The following is an 18,054-nucleotide window of genomic DNA, read 5'->3' on the forward strand; positions in this document are numbered from 1 at the left end:
TCTAAATATTCAATAAATAAAAAAATTAAAAATCGTTGGTTTTAATGCTGTTCTTTTGGGCCACTTTTTTACCAGTTACTCAGCTATAATGTCTCCCTTAATATACGACTATTGGAGTTTCCTGCCTTACTTCTGATATGAAAAGGCCTTCTTATGTCGTCATGCATTTCGCTAACGTCATCTAATTTGGTTACATACATGTATCGGTACTTGGTTGCTGAGACAAAAAGTTTACAACAGAGAAATTTAGATATGCACACACATTTCATTTAGTATGAATAATTACCAAATAATTTGTTTGTTGAATTTCGCACAATACAACTCGAGGGCTATCTGCCCTAGCTATCCATAATTCTAAAATGATAGACAAGAATAAAGACAGCCAGTCAACACCACCTACTGCCAAATCTTAGGCCATTTTTTACCAAAGACTAGCGGAATAGGTCGAAAGGATGAGAATTTTTACTAATGGAATTTGATCCCACCACCACCAGAGTGTTTTAGCCACCACACCGTACTAGACCTAAGTAAAAAAAGAAAATAACTGTTTTGTTCGTTGTATTCCTGAAACCACGTTTTAAGAACATTGTTCACTTATCGAAGATGACAGCCTCATTTCCCAAAATGATTAAATTCAGTATTTTATTGGTGTGAAACTACCTTAAAACAAACTTCTATTTGTCGTGAAACTAAAGTAGTTTTAAACTACAAAAATTCGCACAATGTTTTACCTTTGAATCTACCGAAGAGCATTAATGTATAAACAAAGGGACTTTTACTTCAAACAGACGATAGAAATGAAATCCTGTTTTTGATTCTGCCTTTAAAACTTATTTTCCTACCAAATTTCGAATACTAATTGGAACTCAGAAATATACTGCAAGGTAAGGATTTGGGGTATTACATAAAACTAGAATTATAAATCATCCAAGTATGACAGAAATACCTACAAAAGCAGGTCGGTTGATAATCCAAAGTCTGTAGAAAACTGCAGGACATAATTAGAATTGATAGAAATACAAGGATATTAGAAGCATAAATAGGACAATGCTGATATAAAAGCACGCGACTGTGAGCAGGAGGTTTTAACACAGAAACTACTGTTTTGAGTACCCTTGTGGAGGACACTCCAAGTCAAACTGAAATAATATATACATTGTATATGCAAATTACGCCATGAGGTTAGGTCTCCAGATCTCTTGGGGACCCCTTAACTGACACAGCGAATATAATCTGCAGATTTATACTGTTAAAAACCGGGTTTCGATACCTGTGATTGATACATTATAGATATAGTCCACTGTGTAGATTTGTACTTAACTATAAACTGGGTTCTGTTGTTATTTACTCCAATTATCTATTTACGTAAAAAGTTTGAGAACACGCATATCTTAGTTCCAACGTAAAAAAGAAAATAAAATAAAATTCTAAGCTTCGGTGTATTAATCTACCAATCCTGACGTTTTGTGGCTCATTTATTAAAACAACACACAATTCTAACTGTTTGTTGTTGTTCTTAGTTTCGACTCACGAAGCTTAGCTGCTCACGTGACTCCAGAGGAAGGTTTGGATGGTCGATAAGTGTAGAAGACTGAAGGCAGGCGAGGAACGTTACCTTCAGAGTGCTGGTTTAAGTCAGCACTACTACAAGCTGTTGCAGAAGCTCGATTGATTTTGAGTCCAGGTAAACCAATATTCTATTTAGAATGTTTGGAGGCAAGAAAAAAGGTAGGAAAAATAATTGTTTTCAACAGGTTTTCTATTAAGATGGGTCTGTGAATAATGTTTATCTTTCATCGCGGACCAAACACGGCAGATAACAAAGTTAAGAAGTAAACACACAATAACAACAAAAAACAGTGTGATAGACTGATTACTTACGGAACTGTTATTTTTCAATTTCACGTAAAATTCACGAGGACTTTAAGTTCCATTTATATAAAGAAATAACTTTTGATTCATGTTACGTATTATACTTTATCTCGGACGAGTGTCCGATTTATGTTACAAATAACTAGAAATTTTAATTTTAATTTTAATTTAGAAGTAATTAAATGTTGATATTTACCAAAATGTATAATATTTGCCAACAAGATTGATTCACACAGCTTTCTTTCTTAACACAAACATATTTCAATGAGGAAACAACAATACAATGTATAATAATAGTTACTACAAATAGCTATCACAAAAAACGATTTATATACAAGAGTTTTACAAACTTGCAAATAATACTGAGTTTTATATCTGATCTGGAACTGAATCTTTTATTGACATTCACGGAGAGCGAGTTAATTCTTTGTTGAAACACAGGTACACTTCTCTAGATGGAAAGCTAGCTAGCTCCAGTCTTGGCTGGCCTCACGCAGTTTACAAGCTTATTTTTCACGGAAGAAAATTTGTTCATTTGTTTATTTTCTGAATATCGCGCAAAGCTACACGATGGCTAACTGCGCTATCTATCCCTAATTTAGCAGTGTATGATTAGAGGGAAGGCGAGTAGCCAACTCTTGGGCTACTCTTTTACCAAATAATAGTGGGAATGACCATCACGTAACAACATTCTCACGGCTGAGAGGGCGAGTATATTTGGTGTGGCGAGAAATCGAACCCACGACTCTCAGACTGCGAGACGAGCACCCTAACCTCCTGGCCATGCCAGGCCTACCAAGACAGATATCTAATGTCCTCATAGAAATAGTAGTATTGAAAGTAAATTCTCTGAAGTTGAACAGTTTATAATGCTCAAAACCTATAAATTTTTTTTCGTAATCATAGCTTCACTTTTAAATGAGGGTATGGCTACAGATTAGCTTGGATCGTGACTTTACATAGAGCATTGCTATCCTAAACGCTCAGTTGTGTAAATTTAGCGTTTTTATGAGGAATATTGAAGGCTCTTCTCTTCGAAATATAATGTCATCTTGAACCTTGTCGTTTAACAATCTCGCTATACGTGTGCTCTTCATCGGATATAGTTGTGGTATTTCTCTCCATATTTTTTTTTTCTCAAGTCGATATTGCACTTTCGAATGCCCGGGATTTTGCTATGAATTATATACATATGTATTATGCATGGAAATAATGTTATATATTATATCCATATGTTAACTTACAAACGTTACTGGTGTTACTAAAAGCTTGAATAATTAACATCTTAATGGTGTTGCATATGAACACCAACCTTTAATGTGTCATGCTCCCAACTGAACTGTCCGGCATGGCCAGGTGGTTAAGGCACTCGACTCGTAATCTGAGGGTCACACCCGTCACATCAGACATGCTCGTCCTTTCAGCCGGGTGGGCGTTATGTGTGACGGTAAGTCTTACTATTCGTTGGTAAAAGAGTAGCCCAAGAGTTGGCGATGAGTGGTGATGACTAGTTGCCTTCTATCTAGTCTTAATTGCTAAATTAGGGACGGCTAGCGCAGATAACCTTTGTGTAGTTTTCCACGAAATTCAAAAACAAACAAACCTAATTAAACTAATATTTTTGTTTAGTGGCTATGAAACACTTTTCTTAAAAGAAGTGTCTGAGTTTTTTACGCGAAAACAAAGATCGAGAAAATAAGTGGAACTCAAATCTAACAGTTTAAGATAGTTAAACGTTTGTTAATGAATGAAGAAGAATATTTCGCTCAGAACAGAGACGTTTTAAATTCTACATGAAATAAACTGAACTATTTATCTAAAACCCAAATTAAATACAGTATTGATAAGTGAACCAGAAATACAATTATAAATTCAAGGGGTAACGTAATCGGAAGTTACTGATTCCTTAAGAGTTCGTGATAAAACCAGGAGTCACTCTCATAATATTACAGTTATGAACAACGTATGCTACACTTCATATTGAGAATGCAATTGAAAATACTTTAGTAAGCAGAATACGTTAGAATTCTGAAAGTTTGGGTTTACTACAAATGATCTGATGTAAGACGTCTAGGATACGCTAACCCTTTGTTGCGAAAAACTGGATATATATTGGAGTTTAAGTTTACTGATAAGAAATAAATGTAAAAGGCAAAGAAAAAAGTAAAGATACTGTTTTCAAATATTTCAACAACAGGTGTATATAACGACGCATACACAAAAATATCAACATCTTAATGCAACAAACGTAAAATAATCGCGCTAAATTGAGGGGGTCCAAAGCCCCCCTCATGATTCGCAGAAGCCTCAGTGCTCTGATACAACTCCTCAGTTATCTTTGTTACTTCTATAGCTATCCAGTGTTGGGGGCCGTGCCCGTAAATAAATCTCATTAAGACACTTACCCATGAACCTAAGTACATATACTATACTACTTGTGGTCTCGCTAGTTGGTAATTGGAGACATAAACACGACTTCAAGCATGGCACTCCGATATCCTGAGATGGACTGGAATATAAAATACGATGCTAGATTCGTGTTTGACGATTCGAAAATCTACTACAAGAACTTCATCGTATCTTGGTAGCCTTCTGGGTGTGTTGCAACCCCCATGGTAGGGGTTAAGGATACCAAACAGGCCATCTAAAGTCCACCTCCCAAGTTTAGACTTGCTAGAGACAATAGTATAGATAGAGTTCTCGGACAAACAAAGTTACAATCACACAAAGTGAACTGATATATGATTATTTTTATCACTATTGATGCTCGTTTGAAGTAACAGGAATTTTTAGACGTTAAAAAAAATCATTAGGCACTTTAGTTTGTGGCGTTTTATTTCCGTCAGGTAAGATAATCTCTTGACGTGTTTTACAGCGAATTAAATTAAAATATTAAACAACACACGTACGCGCGCACACACACACGCTATTCGTGTATAATGTGCAACAAACAACTTCATCAACTAATGCAGCATTATAAAAGATGTGTTTTTGGCGTCACCTTTGGAGAAAATAATTAGTCTGGAATATTTCAGATAATGAAGGAGAAGAAGAGCAATCACACCACACTCGGTACAAACCTAAAAGGTTAGATGCACTGTGCAAGACGACGTATTTCACCAGAAAAGAAATACGACTCATGTACCAAGGATTTAAACAGGTTCGTATGTCTGGATAAAATACGTACAAAATATTTCAATAATAATAAATTCATTATTTTGCTCAAAATTCGAATGTAAATTTGTAATAACTATAAAGCACAACTTTAAAAAACATTTTTACGTATTACATATCATTGTTAAAATATATTATTATGGTATATTTTCCACAGTGTGGTATAACCTTTGAAGCACTTTCTTTATGATACTTATATAATTGCAGTCAAACTTTTGAACACTAAAAAGCTGTGGTACAATAATTTAGTTTAGAAAGAATAAAACAGTCCGTGTGAAATAATTCGCATTATTTATTTAGATTTTTCTTATGATTCGTTGATAACATAAATGTAAAAGAAAACTATCTTGTATTAGAGTAGATACGAATATACCTGAGTTCGAATCTCTCTGAGTTTCCTGGTAGGTTAGTGGTAATTTTTTGAACGTACAATACTCAAATCCGAAGTTCGATTCCCCATGATTGACAGAGTGCAAATAGTTCATTATGCTGCTTTACGCTAAACTAAGTAAGCACTAAGCAATTCGATGATGCAAACATATTTTAGCAATTGGTTTGTTTTTTGGAATGTTCGGGCAAAGTCACACAAAACATATCTGCCCATAACTATTCCTGATTTTAATCTGATAGGCTAAAGGGAAGACACTTAATCAAAAGCACATTTCACCAATCATTGTGCTATTTTTATGGGGCTAATAATAAAATTTGACAGTTATTGTTGTCGTATATCCAGGGTTATAAACCTTGGGGCGCGTTTTTTGGTAATGAACTCAAACCATGAACCTACAAGTTCGCAGTCCGAGCATACTTTGCCTAATAAATACTCAGTAGATGGCGTCGTGTTAAGAATGCATCTTTCACAAGAACTTTCAATGGAAGTTTCTGTTCTTAAAACAGAAGCAATATTTCTGGGATAATTATTTTATTGAGTGTGTGTGTTTTCTTATATCAAAGTCGCATCGGGCTATCTGCTGTGTCCACCGAGAGGAATCGAACCCATGGTTTTGACGTTGTAAATTCGTCGACTCATAGTCGTCCCAGCGGGGGAATCTTTTATTCAAAATTCCCTTCTTTAAATTATCAAGTTCCTTTATTCGCAGTATATGACGATTCTGTCTAATACAACTATTTAGAGAATATATGTAAAAACAAAAAAACACGTAAATTATCGTTTTTACCTAGTAGTAATATGAAGCAAAATATTCTGGATTTTTAATTATGCTTTCTAGACAACTCGAACGATTATTTTTTTAATAACGAATTTAAAAAAATATTTATTTTATAATTAACTTCTAATACATTTTAGTGTAATTTTAATTACTCATAATGTCATTTAGTTTATATCCTCATTTTTGTTTAATAAATAAGAGCTTCCAGACACATACCGCCATGTTCAGTGTTTATAGAGTCTATCAGGGTAGCAAACATTGGAAGAGCCTACAGTTTTATAATACTGTTTTCATTTAAATAACACACAAGCTATATAATATTCATTAGTATTTATTTTCAGTAGCATGCTCGAATATTAACTCTAGAAAAACTATTCAATAAACAAGTATTAATACTTTATGTATCTAGTATTGTTTCAATAATTATTTTTCAACTTAGGAATGTCCTACAGGAATGGTTAGAGAAGAATCTTTCAAAGAAATATTTTCTCAGTTCTTCCCTCAAGGTGGTAAGTAAAGAGAAAGTTGGAGAAATGAGCTCTGTCTTATACTAAAAATATATAGTTCTAATTGTCTTAGGCATAAGGGTTAAGCAAATAATTATTTATCAGTTACGCACGGAAATCAACTCAAAGTAATGAAAGTGAGATATAAAGCTGTAACCAGATCCTATTTTACATTTATTGTAAAACACTAGTACCAGCCCTATTACATTTCCAAGTACTACCTTTCTTATCTAGTCCCTCAGAATTTTTTAATAATTAGAATACTTTATAACAATAGTATTTCAACCACACTATATTCACTATAACCATTGCCTCAGTCCAAACCTCTTAGGCCGGTGTCTTATGACAAATATAAGTTTTATCGTGTTTTGTTCGCTTGTACAAAAGTTTTCTCTCCATAAAAATTATAACTTTTATTTCTAAGTTATAACTTAAATTTCAATTAGAACACTAATTTATAAAACTAAAACTATATTAGATTTCAACGAAACTATCTGTACCTTTCTTTCAATATATACTGTGAGAATACCATGTGTTTAGGTGCGTATACCTTACGTTTTCATCAAGTGAGGAAGTTATATACTTAAATGCATGCGGTTTAGAAGACAATTATAACAATATATATGTATATAAACTTCAGGCTTTGCTTTAATTATATTTGTTTGTTTATTTGTTTACATAAATGAGAAACTGAGTTAAGCAGCCAGATACGGATTTCGGGTTTAGTCGTCTCCAGTTTTGCGCTGTGAAGGGAAGGCAACCAGTAAACAGCACTCCTAGGGAAACATGGGTGAATGACCGCCACCCTATAACGCACCCTGGACGTGTTTGGCAGCACCCTCTCTCAAATTCGAATCCTTTGTCGGTTATTCACGTCGAGCTCGTTCTTATTTAAATATCATTGACCACTGGATCAAGTAAACTGTGAGATTGTAGTCCGTTTAGACATTTTAGCAGTTATTAACCTTAAGTTTACATTTAGTACCCAACTGAGACGAAAAGCAAATGTGTCGTCAATATGTGTTATCGCGGAAAGCAAAACTCTGCCATATGAATGTTAACTACAGCCAAACATCTGAAAAACTCAGGTATTTTCTTACAAGTTTCAATGTGCTCAAGTTGCACTTATTTTTCTCATCCATGACACTCATCGAATCAAGAATACAACAGATACAGGTTATTCACTCCTGATATATTTCATGGTATTATTAGGAAGAGAGGGCATCAAGCTCTTTTTTACTCATATAGTAGAATAATACAAGCAGAGTATTAGATACGGGATGTCCTGTGCTTTTATAAAGTAAATCAGAGACTATTTTACAATTTCTATGTGAGTAACGAAATGATCGGAGAGTACAATCCTCTGGAAGTTTGAGAAATAAATATATTCCAAATGTTCAGCCCTGAGATGAATGTTTTTAAAGCTGAAACTAATTTCCTCAAGGTTTTTTGTTTTGTTTTTTACTCTTACGTTTTCTTGTTTCAGCTTTTTTAGCTTTTATTGTGCAATTGTAATTTTACTGAAATATTAATCAACCAACCCCTGTAAATACATGGATGTATTATAAAATATTTCATTATATCTGTGTATCTCTTTAAAATTATTTTCACTCTCTTTCTCTCTTCGGCTTCTTTTTATTTTATTTCCCTCGTTCAAGGGCCCCGGCATGGCCAGGTGGTTAAGATGCTAGGCTCGCAATCCGAGCGTACGGGTTTGAACCTCCGTCATACCAAACATGTTCGCCCTTTCAACCGTGGGGGCAATATAATGTGACTATCAATCCAACTATTTGTTGGTAAAAGAGTATCCCAAGAGTTGTTGGTGGGTGGTGATGATTAGCTGTTAAATTTGGGACGGCTAGCGCAGATAGCCCTTGTGTAGTTTTGCGCAAAATTAAAAAACAAACAAACCTTCGTTGCGGTTCTGTCCTATATGATTATGAGGCTCATGTAGAAAATTTCCCTAAGTTTTGTTTCGAATACGAACTTCTACAACCTATTTTACATCAGACAGCTGTTCTCGTGGATGATGTGTATTGTCTATTCTTGCGTCATTCCCGTCAGTCACGTATCCATCAACAACAATCAGGAAAACTCTTTTTCCCTACTACAGCTTCCTTCTGCTCGACTATTGAACAAGTCTTATCACGGAAAAGATTTAGTAGCAGTATAAAAATATGATGTACGTACAAGCACGTAATAATGTATTATTTTCTCTTAGCTATTACGTTTCAGTTTTCTTAGTTATTAGTTATGCTGAAACCGTGTATGTATAACGAGATTCTGCGTTGTTTATCTTGTTCAAGTTTACTTTAATCACAAGCAAGAATTGCCACACACGTGCACTAGAATTTATTGCATAGAGTATTATTCATATACTTAAAGAAAATATGTACATAAATTGTAGGTGTACAAGTTAAAACTGTAAAGGACAGTTACTAAACCTAAAATTATACACAGTTCCACTGAACGATTTGCAGCCCGACATGGCCAGGTAGTTAAGGTACTCGTCTCGTACGTAATCCAAGGTTGGCGGGCTCGAATCCCCGTAACACCAAACATGCTCGCCCTTTCACCCGTAGGGGCATTATAATGTGACCATCAATCTCACTATTCGTTGGTAAGAGAGTAGCCCAAGAGTTGGCGGTGGGTGGTGATGACTAGCTGCCTTCCCACTAGTCTCTTACACTGCAAAATAAGCAGGGCTAGCGCAGATAGCCCTTGTGTAGCTTTGCGCAAAATTCAAATCAAACCAAACCTGTACGATTTACCTTATCGTCAAACCTGCTGAAAATGGTTAATGTTGTTTGAAGTATGTGATCATGTGTGGGGTTTGCTTTTTAATATTAACTACTTTTGCTTCAGTTTAAAGACTTAGCTGCAGGTCGCATGTCCAAATAGAGGCTATTTTCTTCCCAATCTTTAGTAATTTAATATTTGAGCTCTTGATCTCAAACATGAGAGAATAATTGATAGTTTCTTCGAAACTAAATTTGATTTTTATTTTGCAGAAAGTTTAACAATTTGCAGAACTTCGTCTCTCACATTTTAAATAGTATAACATTCCCCACTGCGATTAGCACACTTGTTTAAATGTTGTACATAGGTAGAGTACCTTATACTTAAACCAGTTTTGAAACCTCACCACATCATTTTAGTCCACGTCCTGTCATGCTCTGTCTGATGATATTACATTTTGACAGTAGCCCTTTAGTATTTCCATTTTACGAGGCTTCATTATAATTTTGTAATGTCCAAAGTACACTACTCTTCCCTTCAAGTCTTCCATATAGTGTAGGTGGACGATGGCTATCTGGCGCACTTTTCAAAAATATAATCACACGTTACATATTCGTACAGAATAGCATGGAAGTCTGTTTAATTTTTCAGCTACTTGATGTAAATGACGATTATATGTATATGCCTGGAAGCAACTTATGTCCATAGATCTCTTTCTGGATGGTCCTGATCCCTCAAGATGATATACATTCCTTTGTTTTCTATTGCCTCTAAATGTAAGCGATATTCCCGTTTTTGAAATTGTAAATCCCTGATTTGAACAAATATTTATGTATGTATGTATGTGAGAATATCTTACGTTGGGTACGCTGTAAAACACCTTTCCAAAAAGGATAAATCTTCGATGACATCACCGCACAGCACCTACAAAACATCAAACATCGTGAAAACGTAGTTCGGCTGTGGTTGTCACGTGATCTGCTGATCCGAATATCCAAGACCATTTTAATATTACATACTCAACCGTCTGTAGAAGCTGTAAAATGCAGTTTTATATGCCTACAAAATTAACATATATTGATGTTACAGCACAAGTATGTTAAATTGTCGAAATGTTGACCTGCTGCTGGCGATAAAATCGGTTTTGAGATTTAATATAAATTAATATAATTAATATAAATTACTCCTTCGAGGTTAGGTTTGAAAAGCAAGATCAGCAGTCGCCTTTCGTTTATAAAGGTAACGAATAAACTTCAACTTTCAAGACTCACTTTACTCTCCACATTACAGAGGTTCACCTGATCTTCTTCAAAGCAGTTAGCCATTTTATAATATTTCGGTATGAACAAACAACCATCTTAAGTCTTGAAAGGCAGAAAAGCATCCTACGTCTTTCAAGATAAAGCATAATCTTACTCTTTTCTAAGTAGAAAGTAATATTATGCTTTTTAAAGTAGAAAGGCATCTTACATCTTGTGAGGTAGAGTGTAGCCTTACGCTCTTGAAAATAGAGATTGACCTTACATTTTTTAAGAGTATAAAGTTCAAGGTAAAGTCATACTTTATTTCGTATCTTACATATTAAGAAGTAATGATTCATCTTACATCTAGAAAGATATATTTTAAAGGAAGTGGGACACTTTATTTATTATGTAAAATTGTTTTCAGAAATTATACCTGTTCAAGGGGACGCTAAGAATCGTGTGATAGGTCAGTTGGCATACATTTTTTTTCCTGATTATTGTTTGTTCATCAAAAACTTTATTTTTATTATTCTTTAGATGCAACTCGGTACGCTCACTACGTCTTTAGTACGTTTAAGCAGTTAAGCAATGGTGGAGCTTTAACTTTTGAGGTAAGTTCATGTATTCGCTCAGATAATTCAGTAAGTAAAACAGTGAACCTTAAACAAAATCTTTATTCGTACTGTTATACTGAAATATACGTATACATAGTGTTATAATATTTAATTTTTCTATTCATGCGTGTTTGTTTTAGACTAAAGCCACGTTACGATATCTACTGTGTGGGGAAACTGAACCCCAGGTTTATAGCATTGTATATCTATAGCATTACCACTGTATCACTGTGGACTTCCTTTCCTGTAGATCAGTACAACTGTTACAGTCTCGTCATTAATATTAATGGCACCAATTTGTAGCAAACAGTTTTATCTATTTTTAACTGTCATTTGCAACACAGTGTATTAAATTATTTATATCAACCGGATAGTTTGTGTGGATTTTTGTCTTACGAGGAATGTCATAGTCATGTGTTATAATATATAAGTATTTCTTTGAGTGTGTGTATTTTCTTATATCAAAGCTACATCGAGCTATCTGCTGAGTCCATCGAGATGAATCGAACCCAGATTTTAGAGTTGTAAATGCGTAGACTTACAGCTGTACCAGCGGGGCATATTTCTTTGATTTTAAAAACCTTTGCTTTGCAGGGAATATTGCACGAGAGTGTAAAATAATGTATAAAGTGTTCTTTAGAGAGAATTCTGCATTATCGTACACTAAAGTATTTTCTTTGATTACTGAGGGCAAACAAACTCTCCAGAGCATACACCATGCAAACTTTTTTTTTTAATGACAAAACACAAGACATGCAGGAAGAATAATTTGTCTCAAAAGGAAACTCATTGGTACAAGTTGTTGTACCACTCCGTTGTCATGGAAACCACGCTCGCACTTTTATCAGCGGTCATTGAAGTTGAATTTATATATAATTATGTCAAGAAAAGCACGTACAGTATCCTATGAAATAATACATACTAGAAAACATAACAATTATTTTAAAGAATGTTCGTTTTTAAGTTTAAACTCACCTTATTGACCTTCAAATATTGACCAAGAAGATTACAGATATGGTATTTTGTTGAGTTTAATGGAAACTGGCTCGAATGATTCCGACAATGTGCTTGAATTGGCAAAATTTTCTAATATAATGAACTCTTGTTTTCTCGTAATTTTAAGGCTTTCAATACTTTAAAACTATCACGTAATAGTTCAACATTTTTTAACGAAGAGTCATAAAATATTTAAACATTATTGAAGGTTACTCAGTTAAGTAAGTTTTGAAGAGATATAATGTAGTTTGAAACTGATAATTTTAGTCGTTAAGACGTAGGTTGATGAAATATACACAAAGGAAGGTTACTCAATAAAGCCAAGTTTGAGAAGAGATGATGAATGTTGAAGCTGTTCATTTTAGCTAATTATGACTTCGGTGGATAAATTCTACATCATTGAAGACTACTGATATATGTATCTTAGAATGGCTGGTATGGGTATTAACACTTTTACTCATAAAATGGAGAACAATGTTTCGACCTTCTTAGGTCATCTTCAGGAAGATTAACCTAAGATGACCTAAGAAGGTCGAAACGTTGTTCTCTGCTTTATTACCAGCGGTCCAGAGATACATTTTTACTATAAGTGGGTTTCTCGTCATCACGAGAGACTACTGATATAGTATTTTTTGAGTTTAATTGAAAATTCAACGATTCCGACAATGTATTTGAATTGGAGAAACTCTCTAGCCAGAATGGACACTTGTCTTCTGTTAATTTTAATTTTAAATGTTTATGATATAAGTAGATAAATTCTACATCATGGAATGTTACTAACTAAAGTCATGTTTTAGAATAGCTTATATAGGTTAAACTGCTTATTTTAGCCGGTTATCATGTAGATGAATAAGCTGTACATCATGAAAGGTTAACTCAGAAATCAGATTTAATTTATATTAGCTTTTAAAAGCTTATTTTAGCTGATATGGCATAACAGCCAAAAATCAGTGACAAAGATCAACACATGCAAGAATATATAAAATTAAATAAACAAACAAAAACGAAGAAAAGATAAGCAAATTGAACTCTTAGTTTTATCCGTCCAATGACTGAGTATCTAATGTTTATAACGAGATAAATTTATCACTGGAAGATTCAAGAACTGCGTGTTTATAAATAAAAGTGCAAACATAAAGAAGTAAAAGAAAAACCCATTAATGATAATGACTATTCTGGTGATTAAAAGTAAAATTATCTAAAGTAATTATACGTGTTAATTTAGATAAAGAAAATTTATTGTTAGAAATAACATTTTGTCAATGGTGTTATGAAGTAAAAACACTAACATGCCGAACACTAATGAAAACCATAAACACTTCTGTTAATTGTTTCAGCAATTCATCACTTTGCTGTCATCTATTTCGCGAGGACCGATAACAGAGAAACTGAAATGGATTTTTGATCTTTATGATATCAATGGAGACGGATACATAAGCAAGCAGGAGATGTTACATATCGTGTCTTCTATCTATGAGATGCTGGGCCATTACACTGAACCTGTAGTTCACGAGCACTCTGCTAGAGAACACGTCGAGCGCATTTTTCATGTAAGGAACCGTCCATCAATTTTGTAAAATATTTGTATCTTCCATATCATAACAGAAAGTAAATTTGGTAATGATTCAGTGATCCCTGTTGACAACTGTTTGAGCCAGGGTGAGAATACCTATCATTCTTTAAAATTCCTATATACTTGTAACAAGGACTCTGCTTGAATTAACGTAATTGAGGGTTTAAAGTAACTGTCTTAATTATATAGAAAGGAGCTAGCAAAAAGCTAGCATACGGTACTAGTACATGCTAGAAGAAATCAGTTTAATGACATTTCGCAATTAAACCTTGATAAAAATAGTGTTTAAAACTATATATTAAGTTTTGTTATCATGCCACGGCCCAAAAAGCGTAGAGAATTGTCAGTAAAGCAGATAGTTCGCATAAAAACTTTACACAATGGTATTTGGACTCTTCAATAAATCATTGAAGACTGGAAATGTTTCCCAAACATTGTCAAGTTCACCATAGATTGTGAGACCGAGACAGGTAAATTTGAAAATAGGGAACGAAGAGGCAGAACACCTAAACTCAATGATACTAATGTTTACTATCTTCGTTAATACAGCCTTCGGAGTAGAAGGAAGACTTTCACTGATATATAACATGGCGGTATGAGACAAACGACTAAGTACCAAATGAAAGGAAACTGTCCAGATTTATAGTAGCGAAAAGACTCAACGAGAATGAAATATTTGGTGTTGTAGCAGTTAAAAAAGTTTTACTTTGATCTCCAAATATTTTCAAGAGACTAAAACTTGCTAAACAGTTGGAAAAGGGCGTTATAAACGGATGAGTTCAAGTTTGAACTATTTGGTTCAAAGGGTAGGTTGCACTTCCGGCTGAAGAGAGGTAAAATACACTTACCTCAATGCATAGCATCTGCTATAAAGCATGGGGGAAGCAGTGTGATAGTTTTTGAGTGTTTTTTCTGCTAAGTTGACAGAAACTATTTTTAAAATGCATGGAATAATGGACCAGCGCAAGTACCATTAGATACTGATCCGTCATATTATACCCAGCGGTTTGCGTGTTATTGGTAATTGATTCTACTACAAAAAAGATAATGACCCTAAACGCTCATCCAACCTATGCAGAAATTACTTAGCTAAGAAAGAAGCTGTTGGAGTCATTCAACTTATCCAATGGCCCCCGTAGAGCTTCTATTTCCATGCAATTAAATTTGAAAGATAAAAAACTTAATAAATTAAAATTTACTTCCAAAAAATACTTTATGGGAATGTATTAAAGAAATTTGGAGTAAAATTCCAAAGGGCATTTTGATAAAATATGTTGCACCATATGTATACAGTTTTTAAAGTTAAAGGAGGGACACGTATAAAATATTAACTGTTTGCTGAACTCAAGCACTTACATTGAGATTCTGTTTTACTAAATATAAAGATTGATAACGTTTTGGTGTTGCACCTGAAATTGGCTTCCTCTGACCTTTGAAAGTAGCCTGAAATCTACCTTTAACTTGTCTTCACTTTTGCACATTAAACTATATTTTGAATATTTAATTCGACCCTTCTATTTGCAAAAAAAAATTTTTAAAATTACTTTTGCTCCTGAAAAATATTTTAAAATAAAAACAACGCTAATTTTCTAGTTCTTTCCACTATAAATAATATATAATTCTTTACTTGATAATGATTTTAAAAGTTCTTAAGTCTTTTATGAAGTTTATTTCTTCACTATAACGTAAATGTTATTTCAAACCAGTTGTAATAAAGAATTAGTGCTCATAATCTAATTCAAAGATTCTTTCAAGTAAAGATCTCTGAATTCAACCAGTTAAGTGTAAAAAAGAATTACCACCAGTTTCCCGCCTTTTTTATTTCTACAGATTTTAGTATACTGCTAGGCGATTATTAATTAAAATTAATTTAGTGTTCAGCCAGTTTTGGGGAATTAAACTAAATTTATAGTACAGTTTTATTTTTATTGACAGAACACAGTTTGGACTGGCAAATAAAAGTCACTGTAGCAATCGTTACAATTAACTTCTGAAACTTTTAAATCGCATTTTTCATTTTTATTAGAGTGAATGTTCACTGAAAAATTTTAAAAGTGGACACACATTATGTGATTATATAATTACGATAGGTATTAATAGACAAAACAAATAATTATAAGGACTGGTTAATGTTTTTTTCACCACTTATCTATCTATCGCTGTAACTGAACGATTTAACATTTTCTTTTATTTAGCACATAGACACCAACCAGGACGGACTTATTTCGTTTGATGAATTCAAGGAGTGGTGCCAGAAGGTGAGATATTCTCGATAAATATAATACTTTTTATATACATTTATTGTTATAATGAAGATAATTGTACTAAAGTGTAGTTTGTTTTTGGTTTTTAAATTGATATTGACAGTGCTACTGTAATAATGAGTGGAGTCTACACTTCTACAACAAAAGAAATTAAAACAATGTTATTGAATTATAACGACATATGCCTCAAACTTAAAAAAATAAAAACAACTTGTTTTTTTCTACAAGATTATTCACAAAATTTCGTATCACTTCTAAACTATTTTATGAAAGATGTTAAACTGCAGATTTATTCTAATTTATTTTTCAACTTATCAAGACCAGTGATATGTATAGAATTGTTTACTCAGCTAAACTGATTCAACTGTTATCCAATATATCTTAACAAAGTGTTGTTTAAGGACTAGTTACCAACCTTATATCTCTGGAGTTGTGTATCGAACAGGTTAATTAAGTTAGTCGATTCTACGGTTGTGTATAGCATTGCTTATCCAACATATTTAAACTAGGTATTGCATATGGAGTGTTTTTTTTTTTTTTTTTGGTTTATGTCCCTAGAGTTATTTATCGAACTGTCTATTTAACTTAGCTAATTCAAGTATTGCGTATTAAGTGAACTACTTGCTCCTCTGATACTATTTGGTATTGAACTGTCCACCCAGGTTATCTGCCTCAGTTATCGGCCGTTTTGTGTTTTTCTACATAACTTATCTGACCTAAATATTGTGTATGGAATTCTTCCTTAATTTTAACGATTCTCTTGTCATTATTTTTAGTCTTTAAATTTAGGTATTATTCTTCACAGATATACTTTGTAACTGTTTAAACAACAAAATTTTAAACAAATTTAATATAGAATTGTTTGTTTTGTAATATAAAATTAAGTTTTTATCAGTTTCGAATTATTTTTCTTCAGGATGAGAAAAGGTCAAAGAGTCTTTTCCAGTTGGACACTGTCATGTAAGTGGCAGCAGAAAACCACGTATTACAGTTGGTTACATAATCCACAGTAAATCAGTTTACCGTATAAACATACCATTCAGTGTATTTTACAAGTATCTACTGTGTTGTTATCACTTCATATTTCTCTTATATTCTGTGTTTTAAAGTGTGTTTCACAAACGCCCCTGCTATGCTCCAACCACAGCACTTTTGTTTTCGTACAGTACATCTTAAACCCAATTGATGTATAATTACCCATTTCTTTTACTAATAAAAGAAAATCGCTAAAATATTCTTGAAGCTTCGATAAGGTAATTGTGACGATACATTGCCTCACTACATACCAACCAAACCATTGCTTATATTATGCATCACAATTAAAGAGATTATCTAATAAAAAATAGTTGTTGTTTTTTTCAATTAGAAGTACCACGTAAGAGAATGAAATAATATATTTTTTAGATGGAGAATGTTTTAAAATTTCCACAAGATAGGTTGCTAGTTCAGTTAAGTTAATGGAGTGTAAACATATATATATATATCATATCTTCCATCTTGTTAAGAACATTTTGTTAAAGCACGACAAAGACTAATACAACTACAAGACAGATTACGGAAATATAAACCTTAAAATACATAAATGTAGGCAACAAAGTCTTTAAACATAAAATTTATTTGGATCATTTAAACTTGGTTTTTGGAATAATGTTTTCACACAAAACATCCTATATAAAACAGAGAAAACATTGTGATTTAAATACTGGTTAACAATTATCTCATTCAGTTTTAGCACATATACGTATGTTTATGCGCATTATCTTTCATTATCTTGTATCACTAAACAGTTTCATTGAATAGTAATTTGGCGAATTTAAAATAAAATGTAATACTACAGTTCATAACAATGAATTAGTTTGGATTAACATAATAGTTTTAAGGCTTGTTTTCCCTTTGTTTCACA

General features: G+C 33.2%; 1 protein-coding gene across 1 annotated transcript; it reads left to right on the top strand.

The window, feature by feature from the left end:
* The first annotated feature begins 1,605 nt into the window (after positions 1-1,605).
* On the top strand, positions 1,606-17,428 carry LOC143229314 (calsenilin-like). Its single transcript, XM_076461491.1, has 7 exons — positions 1,606-1,728; positions 4,908-5,032; positions 6,655-6,724; positions 11,242-11,315; positions 13,652-13,864; positions 16,083-16,145; positions 17,068-17,428. Exons 1-7 carry the CDS (start codon positions 1,707-1,709, stop codon positions 17,113-17,115), a joined length of 615 nt encoding a protein of 204 aa, XP_076317606.1. The 5' UTR covers positions 1,606-1,706; the 3' UTR covers positions 17,116-17,428.
* The last annotated feature ends 626 nt before the right edge of the window (positions 17,429-18,054 follow it).

The sequence above is a fragment of the Tachypleus tridentatus genome, chromosome 10 (genome assembly GCF_004210375.1).
Source record: "Tachypleus tridentatus isolate NWPU-2018 chromosome 10, ASM421037v1, whole genome shotgun sequence".
NCBI lineage: Eukaryota > Metazoa > Arthropoda > Merostomata > Xiphosura > Limulidae > Tachypleus > Tachypleus tridentatus.